Genomic DNA, 27,140 nt, shown 5'->3' with positions numbered 1-27,140 from the left:
TCCTTGGGCCAGATGTAGATTGGCCCACGAGTGCAAGGGCATAAGGGAGCTTGATTGCAAGACCCACCCACAGAGTAGGGATGAAAGTCATCCACACATCCGCGCAGAATAATTAATCCAAAGGCCATGACCTCTACCTCCAATATTAGCTATCTAAAATTCATGCAGAGAAGTTGGGGTTGAGGAATTCTCACGAGATCGGCTAAACATACAAAAAAAATCATTGTTATTCAGACGAGGATCACTTTTTCATGCTATGAAAATACATTCCGCGAGTTCTCAAGCTTTGCCATTATGAATTCCGTAAGCAACTAAGTTTCAGGTTGGCTTATTGATTTCAGGTACTTTGAACTGAGAATTGATTTCAGAAGCTACATGGAAAATATCACTGAATAGTCACAAAACTCTCCTGTTTCATTTTCATAAGGTTATTCTCAATGTTGCGGAGCACAGGCCGATATCTGCATATCAAGAAAATAAATAAATAAATTATTGGGCTGAAAGCAAGAGAAGAATCTGCATATGGATGGGTGGAAGCAAGCGATATGAAAGAGAGAATTACAGGCGAGTGAGATTATTGTATGCTTGGGCTGCATGTTTGAGTTCAGCTGACAGCTTCATTACCTCAGCTGATAGTGCCTCAGCTCTACTTTGTTCTTTAGCAAGCAGGTCCTTTAAAACAAATAATAAAGTTAATTTATAAGGGAACTGATTAATAATGTCATACAGTAAACACAATTTAAAACTTCTCACAATTATTAAATCAAAAGCTTAGAAATCATAGTCGGGAGATAAATACAAATATGAAGATTAAGGTTTCGTTTGGGACCACTTTCTTATTGCTTCTTAAAGCAACTTTCTAATATAAAAATTAAAATTATTGTATTAGAAAACAGCTTTAAGAAGCAGTAAAAAAGCAGTGTCAAAACGAAGCCTAAGTGGCGTGACTGGTTCATCAAAATGGAATAGATACTTCAGAAGCATAATGCTTTTCTTACACAATAATACATGATAGATTAATTCAAAGATGATATTATCGAGAATGGTTTGTCACAAGTTATGCCTTACATAATATAAACCAATTGATGTTCAACTGCAATACGTCGATGGAGACTAGATGCTTCAGGCAATTACCAGTGAATTTTCCATCATCATTAAAATGAAAAACATATAAACTTCTCCATGTGTAAGATTTCCCCCAAAAGAAAAAAATGATATAGCATCTACTAATTAAAAGGAAATATAACAAAAACTATTCATGTACACATTAATGAGTCTGGAAAAAAATTGTTTTAAAACAGACCTTAAGAAGTGGGCTTTCAGTGACTTGTTCATGAGGAATAGAAATATCTGAAATACTTCTCCCGGGTTCAGTATGAAATGGAGCACTGTTACCTCTTTGGATTTGCTCAGATCTGAGTTTATCAAGAAGAAGGCGAAGCTCTTCATTCTGCTTCAAACAGTCTTTAACCTATATTTCAATTAAATGTGTATGCTTTGAAGATAAATAGAACGTAACTTAAACCCAAGAAGACCCATAGGCAGATAAAACAAACCAATCCATCTATTTGGAAAAGTTCAAAAGCAAAAAAGTACTATATAATTCTTATCCAATCACTAGAACTTATCATCTTCAGTAAGAAACAAAGTATGGAAGCTGACATATTTACTTCTTTTTTGAAATACATGATCAAAGATTGCTCCTTAATTCAACTGACGTAAGGTAGTATATCATTCATAGAATCTGCAGTGTTAAAACATAGTGAAATATGCTTTATAAATAAGTTCTGATGTAGGTATGACAAAGAAGAAGATTAAACAATTTAAATTACCATTCAATCAAAAACTTAATAGAAGATGATAAATTGTGTGCATTGGCAGGCAATAAAATAGGTATGACGTTAATATTCACTAACTTCATATTGAAGTATTAAACTTCGTTAAATACGCTGTATACAAAATAATTTCTGAAGACCAAGCACAAGTAGTATGTTAACTGTTTACTAGTTTGTCTACAACAGAAAAAAAAAGTCAGATGTCGAGGCTGAAACAAGGTGAAAATAAAAATTGTTTCCAGAGCAAATTCAAAGTTCATGTAGGCACATTCATAATTGCACCAGCATTCACAGGAAAAAGAAGCGGTGGTAAAGCAGTTAATCAGATTATTAGGTTTTACAAAAGGCTAGTAAAGAATATGATGAGGACATCATAGATCTACGGCTACGATCTTGCCTATTTATTTTGATCTATTTTATGCATTTGATTTGTTATTGTTCTTTTTTCCCTTTCTACCCTCACTTGAGGGCTTTGTCTTATATATGCCCTAGGGGTAATAGTGTCTTTGTTATTTCCCTTTATGTATTTGGCTATTTAAAGCCACCCTCTTCTTCTTGGAGGGTTAATGAATGAAATATGATGAAAATTTCTGCACTTATGTGTTTTGAGAAAGTTTGAGAGTTCTTGGAGAGAGCTTTGGAGAAGTCCCTTGGTGAAGGGCAACAGATCACCCACCAACCTTGGAAGTGTCCGGGTCCATTCTATCAATTTTCTTTTAGTTTTCCCCTTCTTCTCTTCTTCAAGCCACCGGCCTTAGCTCCCTCCCCTCCCCCACCACCGGCCTTCACCCCATTCTCCATTCCAAGCCACCGATCAATCATCTCTCCACCCCAAACACCAAGTCAACTCCATTTAACCCACACCCCTTCCCTCTCTAGCCTAAAGCCACCCAAATCCCAAACCCTAGCCTCCGGCCTTCCCATCCCATGGATCCAAAATCGATTATTTTTTCTCTTTCCAAAATAGAGCATGAAGATTAGGAGGGAAATCCAACTCAAAATCGGATTACAAATTCAGATTTTGAATTCTTTCCTAAATCGACATAATCTATATTAGGAAAGTATTCAATTCTTGAATCTAATTTTAAATTAAAATTAAGAGGAATATTTTGCCCATTAATTCTTCCTAATTTTAGCCGAGATCACTCAAGGAAAGCCCTCCAATCAATCCCTACTCCAAGAATGTCGCCGGCCCTACTTGCCCTTCCTTCCTTTCTTTCCAAATCTCCTCTAGGGAGAGAATTGAAGACCTACCTAATTTAGATCCTCTTAAATTTGGAAATATTTCAAATTTCAAATTCTAATTTATTTGAATTAGAATCCTTTCCTAAAATAAGATTAATCTAATTTAGACACTTTCCAAATCTCCACAAATCTGAAATAATGAGAGATCCTCTCTTAATACTCTTTCCTTAATTAACATCTTATGTTTGGAAAGAGTTTCAAATCCCCAATCAATTCCCCCATGCATGGCCGGCCCACCACCTCTCTCCAATTCAATTAACCCCAATAATTACTCCTATTACTTCCCCATCCAATCCCAACCTAAGTAGCCGCCCCCTCACAAGCCCTCTCCCACGTTACTTCCTTTTTTCCCTGAGATTTCTGCTGCTGTCCACGTATTCCAGCAAGTTTGACTTGCTGTCCTGCACCCCTGAAGGCCATAGACTGCTGTCCAGAACTCACAACATTTTATAGAAGTTGTCCACATAATTCTCCTCCTCCTCCTCCTTCACGGTCTCATGCATCCATTAGGGGAAATCCCTGGTGCTGTCCAGATTCCTGGATTGGTTCCATATGCTATCCCAGGGATAAGAGCCTTGATAAATGCTGTCCTGAGCCTACAGGTTGCTGTCTACAGATTCCAGCCTATGCTAGTTGGCTGCCCTCCACCCAGAAACTGCTAGAATACTGTCCAAATGCCACTAGGGAGTTAGAGTTGCTGACCACACTTGCTCATACATTCAAACAATCATACCAGAACTTTGTAATTCCTATTTCTTTGGGTAAACTCTTCCTCCTATTTTATCTTTTAGTCTCAATTGTAGTTATTAATTGACTCATGAAAAGTTTTGTTGATTCTTCCCGCTAAAGCCTAGTATTTATTAGGAGTTGTGTGAGAGATCTTGCATAGCACTACTCTTATTGTTATATACTTATATTAGGGATTTCTTGTAGAAACCCATTTCGTTTTCAATGTCAAGAGTAATTGATTGTTATGTAGTTTTTATTTTTTACAAGTAACTTGGCCTAAGCTTGTTTTTACCGTTCTTTGGTTTTATTTCTTTGTTTGAGTCATCACAAAGCTTTAATTAATTCGCTCCTACTCATTAAGCGTGCAAATTCCTTATCTAAATCAAATTTTCACATATATCCTGCATCAGAATATCACTTCCCAAAGGAAAAATAATATTCTATGGGCTTAAGAACATAAATGCCTGGAGGAAGGTTATAACTTATAAGGGGTACCTGGTTTTCCCAATGCATAGCAAGCCCCAATGCATCTTGGTGAGAAGCTGACAAATTGGAGTTTTCCTCAAATAGCCTTTCTATCTCAGAAGATTGCGAGTCGATCTACCATAAATTTGCAGAGAGTGTTAGAAATCATACAGAAAACCTATCTTGCGCACCATTAAATTGGAAAAAACGTGATTAGATACCTCCGTGAGCAACTTCTGACGGCTACTTTCAAGCCTCTCAACCATCACCGCCAAATCATGTAATTGCTTCTCAAATGTCTCCTTGTCTTGCTGCCAAAATAAGATGAATTCAATAGTAGTACAACAATGATGCAGTGCAACACATACATCAAAAATAATTATAAATTATTCTAGAGTATTATATCATTTGGGGTTTTTTTCAGATCTTTTTAGTTTTAAAATTATCTTTATTTTGATTTAAGACTTGTCTAGATATAAGTTTTAAATTTGAAATTAAATTTGTAAACCTTATTTGAAGGGATTCATGTTAGTTTGAAAATTAATTATCAATGACATTTGAAAGATTCCTTCTTCTACTCTCTACAATGAGATTTCCACTTCCAGTTCCTCTCGCCTAACCGATTCTTTCCAAACGTACCAAATTTGCTGAATTCCCCTCAACAGGATTCAATGAGAGAATTCTCTCCCATCACCAAAAAGGTTCAATCTCCGAGAAATATTCATGGTTTGCTGCAAGAACCCTTTGTCTCCGCCCCTTTCCTCCGTCAAACTCCTCTCTTCAAGTCTCTCACATCTTGAGAAATAAATAAAAGGAATTTTCAAAGTGAAGACAAAGAGGGGCTTTAAATTCATTATCAATTGGCATAAAGCATAGCTACTTTTTACATTCTGGTAATCAAAACTAAATTTTTCGAAAGCAATTATGCTTAAAACCTATCTATACATATGCATCTCTTCCGGTTACTCGCTCCACACCACCACCAAATTCCAAAAAAATATCTATTATAAAAAAAAAAAAAAACTCTACCTCGAAACCTAACCTTATTAGCCTTAAAGCCAAATAGATTCCTTCTATTACCACATCTTTAAATCAAAAGAAAATTGACCAAACCTTAATTGCCTCCAACAATTTTTTAACTCGTATCGAACAGTTTTTCCTGCCTTTTGAGGAGAGAACTGGAGCCTGCGAAAGACGAATCACATCTCTCCCCTAGCCCAAAGAGGGATATTATAGATACAAGTTGAAAATTTTTTCTAATTTTTTTTAGAAATTTGTAAGAAATTTTTAAGGCGAAATTGAATTTTTAATAAATTAAAAAGGAAAAACATAAATTAAGAAAAGAAATTCTTAAAAGGGGCTTGTCATCCCTCATTTAGTGGTTGGGGTAGAACCTCCCCCACAAAATAAAGATAAAATATTAAAATAAAAAATATATTTTTTCTATGCACACTCGCAAAGCTTGTGCACTGCACGTAGACGACCGGCCAGCCAGTTCAATTGTCAAATCACATTCAGGCTCATTTATCGACCAAGGCATCACATTTCAAACATTTTCGGGTCCCCAAAATCACTTTTCAACGTTTAGAGTTAATATCAAGCAATTTAGAAAATTTTGGAGCAAAATTTCTTGACAATTTTTACTACAATTGCATGCCAACTTCATGAAAGTTGAAATTATAATTAAGGAGATTTTAATTGCTTCATGGCTCCAGTGGAGGGGTTCACGTTGATGTCCAAGAAAAGATTGTGCCTCATGATTTTTCGAGATTATAATTATATACCATAAAATTTTCAAGAAGAAAAACACAAAAGCAATAGCATGTATTAGATGCCTTTCAGAGGCTCTACCTAACGCATGCTTCTTCGTATGGTAAAAGTTATACTATGAATTCAACATGTTTTCAGACGATGCATGCTTTGACAACATAGAGTAACAAAAATGTCATCAAAAATCGATTTATCAAGCATGAATCTTGATGCACATTTGAATTAGAAGCTTCTAGAATTATATTTAGGATCATTTAAACTCTAATTTCAACAAACTTATAATCAAACCAATCAGCTTGACAAGACAAATCCAACACCACTATAAATTATTCGATTTGTGTCCAAATAAAGAGGATGAAGCATAATTGAAAATTTTGAAATATTAATTGGATGACAAAATGATTTCCAAATTTGGTATGCTTATAATTAAATCAAACATTTCAACGAGACGAATCCAACAAGCCCAATATCACTTAATTTGACAACATTAAAACACTTAAATGTTAAACAAACACTCTATGATCAAGGGAATAACACAGACCGTATGATGAAGCGTTCTAAATATTCTTCATATATATGGGGCATGTCATTCTTAAGAATCTATAAAAACACCCTCAATCTTGTGGGCTTCGAAAATTCGCTCCCCGATCTCCCCTCTTTCAGGGGAGTTTTAACAAATTAAGTTACGAGATAAATTTTCAGAAGGCAGATTGGGTTTGAAATAAGACACTACCCAGAGATTTCGCCCTCATTTTGTGAGGACTTTATGATCTGAGTTTTGGTTTCCTATAGGAAGATTGCATATTTTGGAGATCTCTTCCTTGGTGCACCATAGAGTCCTCCATTTGGTCAAAGCTTTGGAAGGAATTTGCTTCAGACATTGCGACGACAAATGGCAGCGATGAAGGCTATATCAAGTAGGGTAGCAATAAAGGCTATGTTGATTATAGATAGGAAAACAACAAAAAGGGAAGGCCGACAATGAAGACACGATAGTATAAAAAATTCAAAATTCCGTCAACGACAATGAAGTCTCTGATCCCTTGTTAAATTTAGAGAATTGGAGAGGGAAAATACTTAATTTTATTGCACAAACTTATCCCTATATATAGATTTATACAAGATATCTTAATAAAAAAACAAATAATTATAGAATAATGCATAATTGCTCTAATATAATCATTCCTAAATCACCCATCTAAATATGGAAGGAAATCAGCGTGATGCAGGTAAGCCTCTCATGGATTCTCATCTTAGCCGTGGGATCAAAATGCCATGGGACAACTAGGATTTAATAGGTGAGCCCCCCACAGATTCTCATCCTAACTGTGGGATAAAAATGCCAAGAGATGGCTAGGATTTAATGTCACAATCCAACCCGACCAGGACGGATCCTATCGTGTTGAGTTTCAACGGCGAACCCCAGGATCTAACTTTGGAATTTGTTTTCAGATTTTATTCCAATACACAAAGAAAAACAGAAACACAAAGCTACTACAAACTTCAAAATATACAGAAACTCATCCATAATTTTTTTCTCTTCCTATATTTTTATCAAAATAATCATATACATTACAGTACATGGCTACAGACAGAAGGTACATAACAGAAAAGTAAATTAGCCATAACTGTACAAAAATCAAAAGTACAAAATACCTATCACTTCAAATCAGAATCTGAGCGGCTAGTCCAAAACTTCCTTCCCCTTCCCAGATCCTGAAAACCATGAAGATAATCACGGTGAGCTAACAGCTCAATAAGATCACACTAGCCGATCTAAATTCTCAGACACTCTAATTCCAAAATACTTCACATAAGCTTTAAAAATAATTCATTTTAAATCAAATAATCACTGAACTGAAATCTCAAGACAGAATACATGACAAACCATTCTTTAATTCAGATATTCGTACATAATTCATAGAATCAAACAGAATTCAGATATTCTCACAGAAATCATATAATCAGACAGAATTCAGAATATCATACAGAAATCAAATAATCAGACGGAATCAAATAACATATACAAAAGAATTGAACCAAATTCATATAACAGAAATGTTCAAATCACATTTCAGATCATATTTCAAATAAGATTTCAAATCACATTTCAAATCACATATCTCTGACCCAGACAGAATATCAAAGGATTTGACCCCTTATGCATCCCTTTCCTGACACAGACAAAATCTGAAAGGATTCTGGCCCCTTATGCCTCCCTTTGTGCTTACAACACCAGAATATATCAGATATACATAATTATCATATCAGAATTCATTTTCCATACCCAGACACAATCTCAAATGATTATGGCTTCTTATGCCTCCTTTTATTCCATGACAGACAGAATCTCAAAAGATTCAGGCCCCTTATAACTCCCAACAGATATCATTCAATCATATATGCACATCAAAACATCACATCATAACAAATACGGAGTAATTGAGCATATATCAAAATTTCACATTTTTCGTATAGCGACAGACAACAGAAAACAAATGAATAAAAAATGCACAACTTCAGAAAATTATCAAATTATCAGATATTGTATAAAACAACATTTCAAAGCTTTATTGTACTGCTGAAGCAATATTTTTTGATATCCAGATAATTTTCTATTTGATAAAAATCCCGCATATTTTAAAATACCCGGTACAAAATTTCCAGAAAATGTTCAAAACATGCAAAATCATAATATCTATGACATATCAAAAGTTACGCGGTAAAAATGTTACCGGTGCAAAGTTATACCCGTTTTTCGCTAACGGAAACAAAATTTTAATCAGAAAATCGAGAATCCCACTCCTGCACTCGCTCTTTCGGCGAAGCACGCTGCCGCGACCTGCTCTCGCGACGAAGCCCACTTCCGCTCTTATGGCGAAGCTACCTCTCGCTCTCGCGGCGAAGCCTGCTCCCGCTCTTGCCGCGAATCTCACTCCTTCTCTCACTCTCACGGCGAAGCCCGCTGCCGCGACCTGCTCTTGTGGCGAAGCCCACTATCGAGACCCCCTTTCGCGGCGAATCCCGATTCCGCTCTTGCGACGAAGCCCACTCCCGCTCTCGTGGCGAATCTCACTGCTCTCGCTCTCGTGGCAAAGCCCGCTGCCGCAACCTGCTCTCGTGGCGAAGCCCACTGTGGAGACCCCCTTTCGCGGCGAAGCCCTCTTCCGCTCTTGCTGCAAAGCTCGCTTCAGCTCTTGCGGCGAAGCTCTCTTCCGCTCTTGCGGCGAAGCTCGTTAAACTCGACTCGTCGAGCCCGAGCCAGCTCGTGATCCGGCTTGACTCGGTTGCACCCCTACCCGTGACGGATATTTATGTCTTCTAAGCTCAAGGGTCATGTTATTTGCATTATTAATTTCAATCTTATAGCTACTCTTGACACTGATAATGAGACAACAAATATAACTATTTTAATTTAGGCCCCCCCTAAATAAAATTTCTGGCTCCGCCACTGACTGCTGAAGCAATATTTTTCGATATCCAGATAATTTTCTATTTGATAAAAATCCTGCAGATTTTAAAATACCCGGTACAAAATTTCTAGAAAATGTTCAAAACATGCAAAATCATAATATCTATGACATATCAAAAGTTACGCGGTAAAAATGTTACCGGTGCAAAGTTATACCCGTTTTTCGCTAACGGAAACAAAACTTTAATCAAAAAATCTGTCAAAACTCACATTTCTGAAAATTGAGAAAGGCACAATGTGCCTTACCTCGAGTCGATCAACTTTCCCAACTATGGCGACGAACGAAAACGGACCGGAGATGGCCAAAACTTGATTTTTCTTCCTCTTTCCTCCTCTTTCTCACTCCTCTTTCTCTCTCCTCTTTCTCTCTTCAAAACAAATCAATCCGTTCTTAAAAAGATATTTAAGATCGTCCGGATGAAACTTTACATTCGTCATGAAACGATCGGCTCTGTCAAGTCCTCAGATCATGTTCGTACGGACGATATTTAATTTTCGTCCCAGGACGATGGGCTCGGGCAAAAAAATATGTTCAGTTCGTACAGACGAACATGCACTTTACTCAGTTCGTACAGACGGTTCGTACAGACTAACTGTACAAATTTTTTTTTTTTTCAAAAATAATTTGAAAGTTTAAGGGTTTCATATTTAACATTATCAAATAATCACTATTTGGAGCGGGAAGAACAACATATCATAGGTCATGAAAATCTAAAAAAATCTACATTTCTCAAAAGAGTTTTTCCTATTTCACAGTAAATTGTGAGAAGGTAGGTTACCAACCCAAGGGAAAAATAAGAGTAAAAGAAAACATGAAAAGATAATGTATAAATCACAGAAAAATGGTATAATACTGTCAAGGAAGAAAATCCAAGATATTTAATCCCCAATAAAATTAGTCCTAGCAACCATAATTGTTTTGAAAAACAATTGGTGATATTCAAACAGAGCTGTGAGAACAATTCTCTTAGAAATACTATTGGAAATGAGATTGAAAAAATGCTATTGTTCAATTAGCATAAATGTAGCATAATCAGCAGTTACCAAAGTACCTACACTTCACGGTTAAGTAGGCAGATCCCGTGCTTTATAGGAAATTGAAAAAAAAACATGTAACTTATAATTATTGCATAACAAAGGAATTTACCTGGGAAAATGCCTTTCGATAAGCTGAATCTGCGGTCTCTTCTGCAGGAAACAAATGTAAATGATCTCATGCGTCCATATGAAGCAAAAGCATTAAAACATCATACAGAATTAGCCACAGTTTCGCATAGAATGCAAAATACATAAAAGCAAGCTTCAAAAAGCAGCTTAAAAACAGCATGCAGAACTACAAATAAGAGACAATGAGGTCTAACATAAATATGCATCCAAACAAGCATGCATTTATCTACAGGATGTTTAATTTATTTAATCATACTTATTCGTTTCTTTGGAAGAGGCATCTTGATAGGATTTGATGATCAAAACAGCACACAACAATATAAAAAACAACAACTTGCTCCAAATAGATCAAAAATAATACTAAGATAGCTGTTTTTACTGATTTCCAAGCAAAGCAAGACAAGGTACAAGTTGATTCACTGTTTGAGAGGTGAATCGTCTCTCCCACAATTCCTAGCAGCTACTAGGAACCCAAAACCTCACAAAAACTGCTGCAGAAATTCAAAACATAACATAAAAATCCCAACTCACCATAATCTCCTCCCTCAAACAGCTCAAATCCCCCTAATAAATGCCCCTTACATTTTTCCCAAAGAGTCCCCTCCTTTCCCAAAGAGTTTCCTCCCACTTGGACAGCTGGACTGCTGCTGCCAGCTGCATCACATTTATAACCTGATTGTTAACATAATCAAAAGGTGCACCAAATTTGCTTTGGATTAGGGAAAAATCGTGCCGAAACATAAAGACCCCCATACCCGTAAGGAACAAAAGATTTTGATCCTCCTTTTTCAGCCTTTCACGAACACTACAGAAAGTTTCCCCAATCCCCATATATTTAGTCCTCTTCACTTTCCTCACCGTTCAACTTAAGCTGACACAAATACTGATTGCCAAAGTCCTGCGTATCATTCCAGAAAAAGAAACATGCCGGAATAGAGAGTTCCAGCTTCATATTTCATCTCAAATTCTGAAGCTCCTTGGCATTACAACTTATTCACCTCTCTTCTCTCAAACTGCATATACACTGCTGCAACCTGCACTTTCCCCCTAAGGACTAAAGTGTTGGTCCTATCCAACTTAAGGTCACGGGTAATTAAACTGAAGTCATGTGCAATGGTGGCATGGATGTGAAAGCTGGATTCAGGATAAGAATTGTTAGGGTATCTTTTCCCACCGTATACTAAGAATATTGTCCTACCCTATGTTGTACAGATACGGATACGACGATACGGATACCACACGATATGAATACGGGACACGCATATTCTTAAAAATACAGGATACAGATACGGCGCGGATACGGCATTATAATATATAAATAATACATAAAAATTAAGAAAGTAATCAAATTTAATATTTGAAATGACAAAAAAATTGAAATAAAAGTAAGCATTAAATATATAAATGTCTAGTACAACAATAAATATCATAGCTTCTAATTCAGGCTCATCAAGTGAAAGATTAGCAATTTCTAATATTCCAATATCCTCAAGAGATTCAAATCCATCTTCAGCAACATCCCACATCCTGTTGTCTCCTTCTATATAAGTTAGAGTTTTCTTTGAGAGAAGCCGAAGGTTTGTATGCACATAAACTAAATCTTCAGCCCGTTGTGGAATAGTTTTATTTCTCTTCATTGATTTGATGAACGAGTATGTGCTCTAATTTCTTTCACAACAAGATGAGGATGAAACTTGGTCTCTAATGGACCATCAGTAGACCCAATTCCTACACTACTAGAGCTTATTATCCTACGAAGGATCGACACAATAAATCCATATGAATTTGAAACATGAAAATTTTTAATTAAAAGTGTAGATATGTTGCGCCTATGCCGGGGGTCCAAGGGGGCGCTGCTCCCTGGCGGGGTTGGACCTTCTCGGTACTACTTGATACCATTCAGTACCGAGTTCCGGTACCGAGTACTGAGCGGTACCGAGTATCGAGCGGTACTAGGACACGCGTATCGGATACGCGTGTCCGATCAAATTTAAATAATATTTTAATTGGACACGGCAAAGCCGTATCCGACATGTATTCGTGCCGTATCCGTATCCGACACGTGTCTGATACAGCATTTCTTATAAATAGGTGTATCCGTGCAACATAGGTCCTACCATTCCAATGCTAGCATTCTTTACTACCACAGCATGAGAGCTAGGATTGAGTACCGAGTTCCGGTACCGAGTACCGAGCGGTACTAGGACACGCGTATCGGGTGTCTGATCAAATTTAAATAATATTTTAATTGGACACGGCAAAGCCGTATCCGACATGTATTCGTGCCGTATCCGTATCCGACACGTGTCTGATACAGCATTTCTTATAAATAGGTGTATCCGTGCAACATAGGTCCTACCATTCCAATGCTAGCATTCTTTACCACCACAGCATGAGAGCTAGGATTGTCTACCGTAGTGTTATCATCTTAATGGAAGTACGGACACATGAGACTGAGCTGTTTTTTTTAACCGGGATAGAGAAAAAGAAATCGAACATGTTAAAGCATTTTCTGCTTTGGCCTATGAGCTCCTCTAAATCCTCCTGAAAGCTAACTTCCACCTGGCTTTCATTTGAACAGTTTAAAACGGAGTATGACTTCCAGGATAGTTTCAACAGAATTTGTTGTGCACCTTGCAGCCCTTCCAGCATTGATCTCTCCACTGTCTTGCTTATATGTGGCAAGAGTTTGAAAATTAAGGCCCTTGTATAACAATTAGGTTATCCGATTGCCAACAAGAGCTCACAAATTTGAATCTAACAACATTCTGTGTTATACGGGATAAGGATGCTTGCATCAACATTTTGAAATGTACAATCAAGTAGATACACATTTCTTTTTGCTTGTAAGACTCACCAACTCAGAAAACGAATGTCTTCACTCAAATGCAAACCTAATTCTGAATCCAGTTTCGCATTAAACTTCCATGCTAGCCTTCCCATCGCACCATGATGCATATACAGAAGTGGCCGGAAAGAGCTAGGCAATTTGTAGTGCTAAGAAGCCTTTCAATAGCAAATAGCAACAAAGCTAAAGCATTTTTTCTATGCATTTCTAAATGAAAGACTCACTAGATACGAACACTTCACAATGGGATCTAGCATTAGATACGTAAGTGATTATTATATATATTTTTTGTCCATTCAGCACCGTGGCATTATTAATCCCCTCTAGGACAAAGAGTTCAGCATTGAGATGCTGTGAACACAACACCTCAACGCTATGGACACAACGTCGTAGCGTTGTGAACCTATTCTGAGACAGAGGAGTCGGTTTTCTCTTTGTTTTTAAAGAGTTGTAACTAATTGAAGGGTTGAAATCTCATCTATCTACATTTGGAGATGGTGGGCGTGAATGTGAAGTGAAGAAAAGAGTGCGAGTTCGGAAGATTTATAAAATCTCCATTTTTTATAATAGATTTCTTGGTGTGGTGTGGCTTCATGATTTTTTCCCGTTTTCACCTTTTTCGACATTAAATCCTAGTGCTCTTTCTCCACAATTTTATTTCTTGTTTGTTTTGTTCTTTGTTTACTCCAAATAGTTTGTAATACCAAAATTTTAAAATAGATGAGATGACCATATTCTCCTAAAATTTTGCCTCATCTTTTACAAATCCCAAAAATTATCAAAACTATTTTTATAAAATTTTGTATTTCATTATGATCATTTATATGTATATATATATATATATACTTTAATAATTATAATTAATTTCCCAGTTAAATTTATTTGATCTATAGTCTTTAATAATACACCATTTCTTGCACTGTAGCAAAATTTGTGAAAAGACAAACAAGTGATTTGAGAAATTTAGATAAGAATTCTATTTTTCGTATTTCCTTCCACAAATCTACGCAAGCTTGAAAAAGGAGAAATTTTTTGAGGTTATTGATTTAGTTTCAAGTTTTAAATTTGGGCGTTTATATCAAATTGAAAAAAAAAAAGACTGTTTATGGATGAAATTTTCATTTAGGCTAAAGAAATCGAGAAATTCATCCCAAACAAGATCCTACAGTTCAAAACTTCAACAGAGACGCTCAATCTCTAATATTATGAGCAAATTATTCTTAAGCCTAATATTTGTTAATTTTTATAATTGATCGAACTATCAAATGCATACAACTGAATATTTCTTCATGTAGAGTATGATAGAATTATATTAACAAGTCCAATGAATTTTTATAAAATCATCTGTTTAACTAAATTCAAGATGCTTTTAATTAACTTAATTTATAAAATTGTTTGATAGAATACAATGTTTATTTAAGTACATGAATATTAACTTTTAAATATTATATGTTTATCTTTGAACAGATTAATCGATAGCAGGTGAATATCAATGCCAAATAATTTTAAATGTACATGATGATATTATATTAAAAGAAATCAATAAAACATCATGTCATATGAATTAAGCTGACATACTATGCATGGAGAGGCAAAATTTCTGATGAGATGAATCTCAATAGGGAAAAAAATTCCGGACTCTCAATACTAGAAAGTTGATGTTATAAGATTCAACAATGACATTTAGAGGACATTAATAATTGCTAGGTTGAATTACCTAAACTTTATCGATGTTTTTAAATTTTACGGGCCAATATTCCAAGTGACAACCAGTGATAAATATGCTAAAAAATCTACATGCACTTGTAATTAACAAGTAGAGTACACCTAATAATTTAGCACTTGACAAATGCATTTTTATTCTTACAAATGCTCATGCTCCTTGCTTAAAATCAAATCTTATATTTATTTAAGTATTAAAGCAAATATTTCTTTAAAGTTTATCATTGCACTAAACTAGTTATATCTATAATAACAAATGCTTATATTAAGGAAGACCAGATATGAAGGGGTAAACCAAGTTATGTGAGATTAAATCACTGAATAAGGGGATTAATTGGGAAGGGATTGAACAGATCTAGGGACCAGAGATGAAAGACTATCCTGCACAAAAAAGAGATTTGAGGATGGACAAGTCATGAAAGATTAAGGATTCATTTGGGACAGTTTTTTGTCATTGCTTTCAAGAAAATTTTGTACTAGAAAGCCACTATAAAAAGCAGCAAGAAAATTGTCCCAAATGAAACCTAAATCACTAATTAAGAGGGATAAATCAAAACTTTGTGGAATTTACCTAAGTTCCCTCATTCAAATGTAATTCTCAATGAAACAACTACTAAGTGAGCAAATGCACCAACATGTGTGACACTACTGAGCATGCAAATGTGCATACATCAGTTACATGCACGAGCCACAGGTATCACAAAAACTTAGTCAACTTTAAAAAATCACACAATATGAAGAATTTGGGTTTTAATCCAATAAAATGTGTACCTGATACCTTCTTTGACAAAGCTGCTAATCTATCTTCCAAATTGATCTTTTGAGTTGTGAGGGAAGAAACTTGAAGCTGCTGTTCAGCTAATTTACGCTGCTCTTGCTGTCTCAATTGAGACTCTTTCTAGAAAGTTTCAGGTATTTACAAAACAGTTAGATTTGAAAATCAAAGTAACAAAATAAAAACTCTTAAATAAGGCAAGGAATTAAAGTCAAACCTGCAACTGTGACTTCAATTCTGTAATTTCCTTTTCCATAGAAAGGACACTATCTGGTATCCTATCAACAGATGGAATGCCACCGTATGGATTTGCCATAACTTGTTGGTGTAGAGAATTTAACTCTGCTCGCAAGGCTGCAGCATCCTCTTCTGCCTACGCTACATAAAAAGATCAGAACTATAGACAACACTCTAAAAACAAAACACTGAAACAAACCACGTACTCTGTATTGCTCTTCTTCTGCCTCCTTCAGTCGTTTTTTAGCTGTCCGGAGTTGGGACAGAGCATCCTCCTATTCTAAAGTATCACTGAGTAAGATTACAGTCCAAAAGCAAAAGCAAAAATTTATATGTATCACTACCTTCCCAACCATTGCTGCATCCTTCTCAATTGAAACATCTTTCAAAGCCTTTCTCAAAGAAGGTATAGTATTGTCTTCCTGAATTGCAAAATCAAAATAGAAAATGCAAGAAGTGAGAGCACGAGGCTTTAAATAATATTCAATTTTCAATACTTGAACTGAACCAAAAAAGGAAATGTTTACTTACTAGTTCTTTTAAATTCTTCAATAATGAACTATTGTCAGCTTCTTTTTCTTCAAGCTAAAAGTGGAACGTCAGAAATTTAAGAATGGAACAAACAATGCTAAATAAGCTCTTCGATGTCACTCTAAGAAAGATTATATTAAACAGGATATAAATCACGCTACCTTAGCCAACAGCTTCTGATTTTCTTTTTCTAAATCTCCACATTTACTTTGAAGCTCTTTAACTTGAGATAGTAAAGCAAATGAATCTCTCTGCAGAAGAAAAGAGACAATCAACTGTATTATTCTCTTTGAGAAATAAAACAACAAAGCATGATAAAATTTATATAAAAAAAAATTATGGTGTTATCCTTTTTTTTTCAGTTTTATGTGTTGGTTTGGGCATTTGGATGTTTGGAGACTTCTGTATTTTTTGGTTATTAGAATAATCTGGCACATCACCAGCCGTCTCCTATATAACAATTCTTTGTTGATTTAAAATCATCTTATGCATTCTACAAACTAATAACAAGCAAGTTTGTATAAACATGGAGAATAAATGCAGCATATCGGCAATCATAGGCTATAAAAGCATTTCAATCCTACACTGGGTTCACACATTGGAAGATTTCTAGGGGTATCATTTCTACTTTGAGGTCAATAAAAAGTTATATAGAATGGTACAATGGAACTGCAATGCTTTCACAGCCTTAAATGGATTAAAAAGTTGGATAATAGAATAGTTCAAAGAACTTCAGTAAAGTTGGCACCATGAACAGGAGCATCAACATCTTCCATTTTCTTGGTAGCACCAAGTATCAATGTACTCATATAAATCCACACTTTAATGATAACTACACAAGAGTTCCTACTGGAACCAAGCCACCAACATGAGAAAGGCATGACGAAGTCAAGCATTAGGGTAATCAGCAGAACGATACAACTCGGATATATTCCGAAAGTAGGGAACAACAGGCAAAAGAGCAAATAGATTATTTCAATAGAACAAACTTAAATTATACTTCAAAATAATAAAGTAGAAACATCTTCCATCAAATGAGTATTAAGCCTAAAGCAACGTATATAACAAATAAGAAGCTTAAAGACCAAGAGATAAAATATATTTTCAGGCTACAGAATATCAATAACCTTAGACTTGGCACATTTATCAATATCATGATCACCATGTTCTTTATAAAATGAAAAAAAAACAAAGCAAAGTACGTAGTATCTTCATACTACAAGATGATAACACGTCAAAATAAAGAAAGTGCTTATAGAAATTGTGATCATACAATAATTGGAAAGAACAATATCAATGCTAATACCCGTGCCTAGTTTCAATCATTATCACCACCACCACAACAACAACATCAAACCTTTATCCCACTACGTGGGGTCAACTACATGAATCATTTTTCTCCATTTTGCCATGGCAAGAGTTTTTTTTTCCTCCATTCAGCCATGGTAAGAGTTAAATTCTCATTTAGATCTTATAAAGAAATGTCATTTCTTATATTCTCTAACCAAGACTTTTTAGGTCTAACTTTACTTTTCTTAATATAGGTCAAATCTAATACATCTACCCTCCTAACCGAGTCATCGGTAGGCCGCCATTCTATATGACCAAACCATCTAAGACGACTCTCTCTAATCTTATCTGCCACTAGAGTTACTCCAAACTTTTCACGTATATGCTCGTTCCGTATCTTGTCTCTAAGAGTAAAGCCACTCATCCACTTGAGCATCCTCATCTCTGCAACACTTAACTTAATATTATGTTTTTCTTTTAATGGCCAACATTTTGCAACATAAAGCATTGCACCAAATGGACACAGAGAACAAACATACCAAAGATTACAAGTACACGACACATGTTTACATAGTTCGGTAAGACACACTTACGTGCATAATAGCATAAAGATCAAATATTCATAAAACTTCAAAGAGGGAGGGGGTGCATTAAAGATTTATTTTCGTGTAAGTTAAAGATATTGATAGAGATATCACTTTCGTTATGCCAATGACTGTGAGGGAAAGAAACCACCTCTCGTGAAGACAAGGGTGATTGAACATTGAGAAGACATTGATGCCAATGTTATTATTGTATTCCCTTATCTATCATGAGAGCTTCTTCCTCTCTTCTCTCTTCTAGTACAATAGCTTCTCCCTCTTATGGTTTAAAACTTAAGCCCCTCTCCTCTTTCTCCCTCTACTCTTCTTTATTTACTAGTGTTAATCTTCCATGCCACAGAATCATCTATTTATATAATATTTAGAGATAATAAGTAGCAATATTTTCAAAGTGCAAAACGTAATATGATGAACAAGGATTTGGTTTTCTTCAACATGCAAATCGCAAAGTGAAGTAGCACTTTATAAGTTAAAATGTTCATGACATGTATATCATATGTATATATTACATGCAAAAATTAACCATACTCAAACTACATATGATAATAACTTTTAATCAAAATATAATAATACATTAAATAATATTTATTGCTAGCTATTAAAAAAATCAAATATACAAATAATGAATAGATGAAAAATACTTAAAATGAAAATAATTATGATATTGAGCGATTAATTAGAGACCGAGAAGTGGAGGCAATTCAAAGCAAGCGAGTATGAACATGAGGCATTGACAAGCCATCCCAAAAAGAAGCTAAGAGCAAGAAGCAACTCATGCCAACAACCAAAAGTAGTAACCAGCGCATAAGAAAACTAATGGGCTAGAGAGCATGAAGAGAAGGACCACTAGTAATAAGCTCTAGCAAGAGGGAACGTCTAACAAACGAGCAAAGACTCAATGAGTATGAGTGAGGGGAAGCAAACATCCATGCCTAGTTATTGTGGCTTATGCTGCACCGAACCGTGAAATTTAAATTAAGATTTTGTTTTGAGATGAAGCAAAGCATGCAATGCTACAAGGAGATGTGATAACGTGGTGTGATACATATGCTTTGCTCTAAGCTTGCACTTCACAGGTAAGCGATGTGCAAGGCCAACATCACTTCACTCTACTCCTAAAGCACACATTTAATAGCACTGGAATGTAGTAAGCTTGTAAGGGCTAGTAGATGGTGATAGATAACATAATTGTACATAATTATAAGTAACAACTTGTAGAGGCTAGGTTGAAGGTGGCAACTAAGAAACTTGTAGGGGATAAGTTAATTTATCTACAAATCTCAATAGTTTTCACCATAATCGCAAGACGATTACCCTTACAAGCTACAGAGTCATTCCGGCAAAAAATGTATGCAAAATCTAAGATCGTCGTTATTTTTTCTTTGAGATTCAAAAAATTTGTTTTGCTATATGATATTTCTTTATCTTTATGTTGAACAAAATAATTTGAAGCCTCAACCCAAGCATGGCAACAATAACTAAGAGACAAAATACATCCGATAATATAGTTGAGTATATATCTACTGATCTATGTATGTGAATAGATAATTAAGCATTTGATTTGAAGGTTACATCAGGTTAAATAAATGGGCTAAGCAATGAAAAGAGGTGTTGATTTGCTCTATCTTTTCACAAGGATAACAAACACTGCCCTACAAAACTTTGAATATTTGTCCGTCCTTTTCCATTCATCATAATTCAATTTACTTTTCACCTTTTTTAAAATCTCACATATTACATAGGTGGACGCATGACTTGTTTTAACCAGTAATTTGCATTCCCAGCACAAGTCCTTGATCATATTCTCCTTAATAAACTCGGTCTTCTCCACACCACCATTCTGATAAATTATCATGGTTTGCATATCTCATTTTCTAATCAGAAATCTCCTGAGCATGACAATCTATGAAGACATGGATACAAGAAAAACTAAAACAAGACAGAGACATTGCAACATAAAAATCTTGGAAAATAGAAGAGAAAGATGCCTAGAGAATGTGATTACATGCATAAACCATACATAAAATAATGCCTTTTTAACATCTTAAACTAAAAGCACACACATGAATATATTATAAATACTATCTGTAATCATATGTCAAGGCCAAAATTTAGGATCATGCAAGTTCAATAACAGAACTATTAAGAGCAAAAGATAGAGTGGAATAAATAAGAGTTATAGAATCTAAAATAAAATTAATTTGGTATATCGTCAAGTTATAATGGAATAGGTTCCTTCCAATTGTAATCAAATTGGCATCTTGTCCAAGAGATATCAAGCACTGTATTAAAAACAAGATATACAATTTTAGAATGGCTAAAACTGTCCAATATTGTCAGACAGCCACATATAGTGAGCAATGTGGCATTGTAACCTAACAACCCTCCAGTAGTGCCTATAGTTGATTGTAGTTATAAATTAAAATAAAGTGTTGTGGTAAATGTTTTAAGTTACTTAAATTCATTAAAAAAACCTAAGCATCATACACTGATTAATGAAAAAATTCTTTATGAAGTCATCCCGTGTAACTTAGATAAGCAACCACATCCTTCATAATACTTCTCACTAAACTCTATGTTCTGCAATGTAAATGTGCTTTAATGCAAAGAATAAATAAAATAATAACTTGAAGAAGAATTCATATGCACTGATTCAAGAAACTAAATTAAAAATAAAATTCAAAAGGAATATTACAAGGTATTATACAACATAAGGGTTTGAAATTTGAAAAGAGTTGTGATATAAGTGGAGAGAGAGTTGAAAGGTGAGATTATTGACATAAATATGGTTAGTAATAGCATGATTATAAACTAGTTAATTTTTGGTGAAGATATTACAAATTGGTTAGTTTTGATGCTCATTATATTGGATTAGAAGAAAGGCCAAAAGACCTCTATTAGGGGAAAGAATGGATGGACTGCTTTTACATATACCTGAGCAAGAAAATACTTTATCATTATTACTGACTTAAATGGACATAATTTCTAATAAAATGGGTTATAAAAGGACTCACGATGGGCACGAAATGCAATTTGGAAAAACAAAAAGAAAAGTTGTATTTGATTTCATGGTAGTATAAGGTTTTGCAATTTTGAACACATACTTAAAAGAAGAAAAAAGAGCAAATATTTATTTTTAAAGTGGATATTACAAAGTGGTTAGTTCTGATGCTCATTATATTGGATTAGAAGAAAGGTCAAAAGACCCCTTTTAGGGGAAAGAATGGATGGACTGCTATTACATATACCTAAGCAAGAAAATACTTTATCATTATTACTGACTTAAATGGCCATAATTTCTAATAAAATGAGTTATAAAAGGACTCACGGTGGGCACGAAATGCAATTTGGAAAAACAAAAAGAAAAGTTGTATTTAATTTCATGGTAGTATAAAGTTTTGCAATTTTTGAACACATACTTAAAAGAAGAAAAAGAGCAAATATTTATTTTTAAGAACAGAGCTTCTAGATTACAAATAGACTATCTTATAGTAAAATGAAATAAAAATCTTTTTTAAAGATTATAATGTGACACGATAAAAAAAGTTTGACAAGACCACATTAGTGGTAATTGTGACATGTCTTAAGAGTATTAAGCAAATTAATCAAAAAATTTATTCATCTTATGATAAGATGATGCAATTTAAAGCCAAAGAAGTGGTTAGTCTTCCAAGATATGTTGTTAAAATTTAAATTAGAACTTTAAGATTCAATCAAACTTGTAAATTAAAATAACTAGTCATTGCTCCACATACATATTTTTGAAATAAGGTCAACATATCTTTGACACACACTTATCTACCTTAAAGTAAACCAAATCATTTGTGATACTCGATCATATGCCTTCTCAAAATTAGTAAAAATTAGCTAAATATTTTTTTATATATGTCCTCATTAATTGTCTAAACACAAAAATCGCTTCCATCGTAAATCTTCCTAGCATGAAATGGATTCTCCGAAATTGATGTATTTTTTTTTTCATTCTATGTTACATTCACTCCCATAGCTCCATTACATGGCTCACAAATTTGATCCTTTCATAATTAACATAGTGGATGTGGTTCTTATCTCGCTCTATCTCCGGCTCCCGACTCCTCTCACTATTGAAAAAGTAACAAAATCCTTCATTTCCCTCACTTAGTCTCTTCTTCTCTCTCCCGGTCTCTCCCAATCTCTCTCTCATCCCTCGACAATTTAAGGGGATGAGGCCTTTCATCTTTCTCGCAACCCCAAGAGACAGAACCAGCAGTTAATACAACTCTTCGTTCCATCTCCCTAGGGCCTCGACATCAAGCGACGAAACGACTCTCTCGTCCCCCTTGACTTCTTCGCCTTCTCGAGCGCGACTCCAGGTGACGGAAACGACGTTTATTAGTTTGGGTTCTTTATCTTTCTCGATTGAGATTCTTCGTATTCGCCACTTTCGCAATTCCAGGTAACGGAACCAATGATCATTGGTTCGGGTATTCTTTGATTTGGATTACATGTAATTCCTGATCCGGGCACAACTAGATTGCACTTTTAAAAATATTGAACATTCTTCATATATCTCACTTTTATTAATGGCACCATAAAAAATGGTAGAGTGGAAGAAAAGGATTCAGTTCAGTTCTCTAAAGGCTCTAATCTCTTGATTCCACTAACAAACTCTCATGGCACACCCTCCATCGATTTATATTTAAGCCAGCAAAAAAACTTGGATTTTTGCAAGGGAGCCGGAGGAGTGCGGGTATCCATCACCAGCGACATCATCAAGTAAAACTTCGCCCCTTCAAACATTCCTCATCTCTCGCTCCACAAAAAAGGCTGACAGATGGTGATTATGAAATAAATGCCACAAAAGAAAAGGTTGAATCAAGGCTCGAAATCAAGGATATGCAAAAATCGATAACTTGATTTAACATGCCCTAATTACTATACATAAACAATTGCAAACATACAAAAGAGCGCCAGCGAATGAAAAGAGACACCCTAACCTCCATAAGACGGTCTCCGCTCCCCGACCCGTGCATCCCTGCATCAAAATAAAATTTGAAAAATCAAAAAAACAAGAGAAAAGGACAAGGCCTATGGGGAAGAGGATCTTCTTCTTAGGGTAAAAATATGGAAATACAACGTACCATATTGATTCAAAGTTTCCAAATCGGAACCGGATGAGGTTTTATTGATTCTTTCCGCGGCTCTTTTCAAGCGAATTTCTTCCAACTGCACAGATTTCAGCGAAATTAGAGAAATTCTCTAATGATTGGTGAGAAGTGTGAGAAATGGGGAAACTGCTACCGTTCGACGTCCAATGGAAGCATGATGCGCATCCATAGCTAGAGAGATAACAACAGGAAAAAGAGAGGAGAGATCGGAGAGCTGTCCCTGAAAAGCGAACGGTCGTGACACCGCTCTTACCACCTTGGAACTAAAACGCGGCCGGCATATAGATGATAAACGGTATTAAATAGTTCATACAAACTAGGAAGAAACAAGCGCCATTTATGTGTGCAGCTGCAGTCAAAAAATAAAGATCGGCTCTTTAGCAGAAGCTTAATGAAATTATTTTTTTATTTAAAGAATAAAGCAGTCAGGATATTATTTCAAATGAATTATTAAAAAAAATTTATAATTTTTTTATTATTTTACTTTTTACATTTCAATCAAAATTCTATTTAACGATTATTTTATCACTCTTTTCAAAAATAAAATCATGCACTAAAATTATTTTTTATAGCAACTTGAATTTTTTTCCACAATTATTTTATAATTAATTTTACAAAAGTTACGGTTAATCCAAACATATTCTAAATTTAGATACCTAACAATCAAAATATTAATATTTACATCTTTAACATTTAAATCTCATTATTTATATATGCAGCATTTAGAATATGAAAAAAACACCACCTCATTATTAAAATCCCTAAATAATATCATAATTTGACCAATGTCATTGCCCACACCATGAGACATCTCGTTCTCTAATCTGGGAAATCTCCATACTTGCACCAATCTATGCCCTAGCCTTCGACCTTTGTCTCGCTTGGACACATTGATGCTCTCACTTACAAGCTCCCATGTAAGTTATATGGACCCATCAATATCCTTGCCTGTGAGTTCTTGACTACGATATAGGGGTGCAAAAGAGTCGAGTCAAATTTGGCTGAGGTCCAACTCGAGCTCGACTCGTGAGCCAAATTTTAAGCTTGAACTCAAGTTTAGCTCAAAAGGCGAGCTTGAGCTCGACTCTTGCACTGAAAATGAGTTTGTAGAGCTCCCCCATTCCCCTATTCTGATCAAATGCAAGCATTTGTGCCTGCCTTCCGTGTCCAAGCCCGCCCCACGATTCTGTCAAAGCTTCAACATATGAGCCACGTCACGATTCTGCCTCTGGCAGTTTCGCTTGATTACGCACTCAATTTGCTTGACTTATAATTGAGTCGAGCTTCTTAAACTCGAAACTCGATAATCTCGACTCGCAATCTCGTTAATGAGTCAAGCTTAAGTCGGTTCGCGAGTTGACTTGACTCGGTTGCACCCCTGCTACGACAACACATCTATCAAATTTTTCGAAAGCCTTTGGAAAAGAAAATGCTAGGAAATCATACGAGAGTTTGCATGTGAAGGCATGAATGAGTTATGAGAGAAGACATGGATGAATCAAGGCAGTGACATCAATGGGGAAATGAACGACAATATACGCTAACTCTATTAATGGAGGTTTAAATGGTGTAAATAACAAAATTTAAGTGTTAAATATGTAATACTAATATTTTGACTAACATGTATATAAATATCCCTAAATATAAAAATCACTTTGATGTGAAATAAAAACAAGGGATCTACAACCACACCATAAAATTCTTATATATTTATATATGTAATATTTAAATTTTTATATTTATTTATTTATTATTTTAGTAGACAAATCACATTAAAGCATATGTATTAAAATATTTATTTTACTTCAAGTAAGTTAATATTACTGATATTTTTTAAGTGATTTAGAGAGTTTTTGTTCCAAGCAATTTAAAGAGTTGAGTGTTATGTAAGTAAATATAAAATTGTAAGAGCTACACATATAAATAAATAATAATTTTGTGGTATATTTGCAAATACCCAAAAAAATAATATAATTTTGAAATAGAAGCTCAAATTAAACAAAATTTAGTATTTTTATGAAATAGTTTGTCAGATAAAAACTACCTTCGACAAAACTTAGAAAATATGATAATTTATGATGAGATTGCCTAATGAATTTTGATAGGTTTATGTTAATTTCAGTACTTGTATAATTTGATAGAGATAGTTCAGATAAGCCGAGAGCTTTGGGATTTGTTAATTTGGGTGGAGGCCAAATTTATTTTCTATTTAATTTGTTTTGATTTATTTTAGTATATTTTAAATTTGAATTTCTTTTTATTTAAAAGTTGGCATTAACTTTGGTGGATTTTGATAGTTTTGAAGCTTTAGAAATTATACCCATTGTTAATTGCCTACAAATTCATGTAATAAAGATTAAAAAATAGATGTAGTGAGACAAATTACCTATATAATCTTATAATAAAAATTAATTTTTTTCAGGGGAACAATTGCTCCCTCTCGGCATAAGGTGGATCCGCCCCAGATTCATAGGTACCTTAGACTTGACTTGGACCCCCTCCTTACGGTTTGATTCACCTAAACCTTAGAGACACACCATGACCTATTATGTTAAACTCTACCCAACTCAGATCATTGTGTCAACTCATGGTTAAGCCCATATATTGACTTGACCTGAACCAGCATGAACCCATATGAGTCGAACCCAGAAGGTAGCCTAACCTGGATAACATCGAAGCATGGACTTGCCGGTGGACTAGTTTGATTCTGCTTGGACATCCAAGATCCAACCCTCCAGGTGATACCTACCATCAACAAAGTATTTAAGCCAACAATGGGCATTTGGAACTGTGATGAGGCACACAGATTGAGATGTTACCAAAAGCTGACACCTTCACAGTGGAATTCCAGTCTTTCCTTCTATGCATTCCTTTCTTGACTTTGACATCCCCTGGCTTGTCTGCTCTCTTTAAAGCCTTGTGGAGTAAAACCTTAAAAGCACAGCGAATCAATCGGAATTTCTCTTCTTTTCAGAAGTTTCTTTACTCATCTCTCAATGCCGAGTCAAATAACTATTCTTTCGTTATTTTCCTTGTCCTTATCTGGGAAGAGAGAAATAACAATATATTTACACCATGTCCTTAATGCTTCTTAAAACAGTTTTTTAGTATAAAATTTTGTACTAAAAAATTATTTTAAGAAGCAATAAATAAGTTGTCCCAAACGAAACTTAAGAATTCAAATGTGAATTCTATCAAGCATATGATCTTTAACTTAGTTTTCTTTTGGACAGATAGAACTTGAGAGATAGTTGGCTTGAGACCAAAGGTTTCATCGTTCTAGTACTGCTAAGTTCTAGTACTAT

The 27,140-nt window shown here is 34.9% G+C and overlaps 1 protein-coding gene across 3 annotated transcripts; it reads right to left on the bottom strand.

The window, feature by feature from the left end:
- Positions 1–182: 182 nt before the first annotated feature.
- Positions 183–26,901, bottom strand: LOC110114771 (filamin A-interacting protein 1-like). Of its 3 annotated transcripts, XM_020847793.2 has the most exons (17): positions 26,655–26,888; positions 26,498–26,580; positions 23,969–24,184; positions 23,809–23,893; positions 23,665–23,702; positions 16,958–17,047; positions 16,797–16,850; positions 16,610–16,687; positions 16,472–16,540; positions 16,246–16,401; positions 16,025–16,151; positions 10,664–10,704; positions 4,496–4,585; positions 4,305–4,409; positions 1,304–1,471; positions 563–672; positions 183–461 (listed from the first exon to the last, which is right to left on the bottom strand). In XM_020847793.2, the coding sequence occupies exons 3-17, from the start codon at positions 24,002–24,004 to the stop codon at positions 386–388; spliced, it is 1,323 nt and encodes a 440-aa protein (XP_020703452.1). In that variant the 5' UTR covers positions 24,005–24,184; positions 26,498–26,580; positions 26,655–26,888; the 3' UTR covers positions 183–385. The 3 variants fall into 3 exon arrangements, with proteins under 3 accessions (XP_020703452.1, XP_020703520.1, XP_028553844.1); XM_020847861.2 differs by lacking the exons at positions 183–461; positions 563–672 and having other exon boundaries at positions 1,304–1,415; positions 26,655–26,900; XM_028698011.1 differs by lacking the exons at positions 183–461; positions 563–672; positions 1,304–1,471 and adding an exon at positions 1,497–1,744 and having other exon boundaries at positions 26,655–26,901.
- Positions 26,902–27,140: the final 239 nt, after the last annotated feature.

The sequence above is a fragment of the Dendrobium catenatum genome, unplaced genomic scaffold (assembly GCF_001605985.2).
Source record: "Dendrobium catenatum unplaced genomic scaffold, ASM160598v2 fragScaff_scaffold_1028, whole genome shotgun sequence".
In the NCBI taxonomy this organism is placed as follows: domain Eukaryota; kingdom Viridiplantae; phylum Streptophyta; class Magnoliopsida; order Asparagales; family Orchidaceae; genus Dendrobium; species Dendrobium catenatum.
Note: the sequence above shows the minus strand (reverse complement) of the source record. Positions and strands in the feature narration are given on the sequence as shown.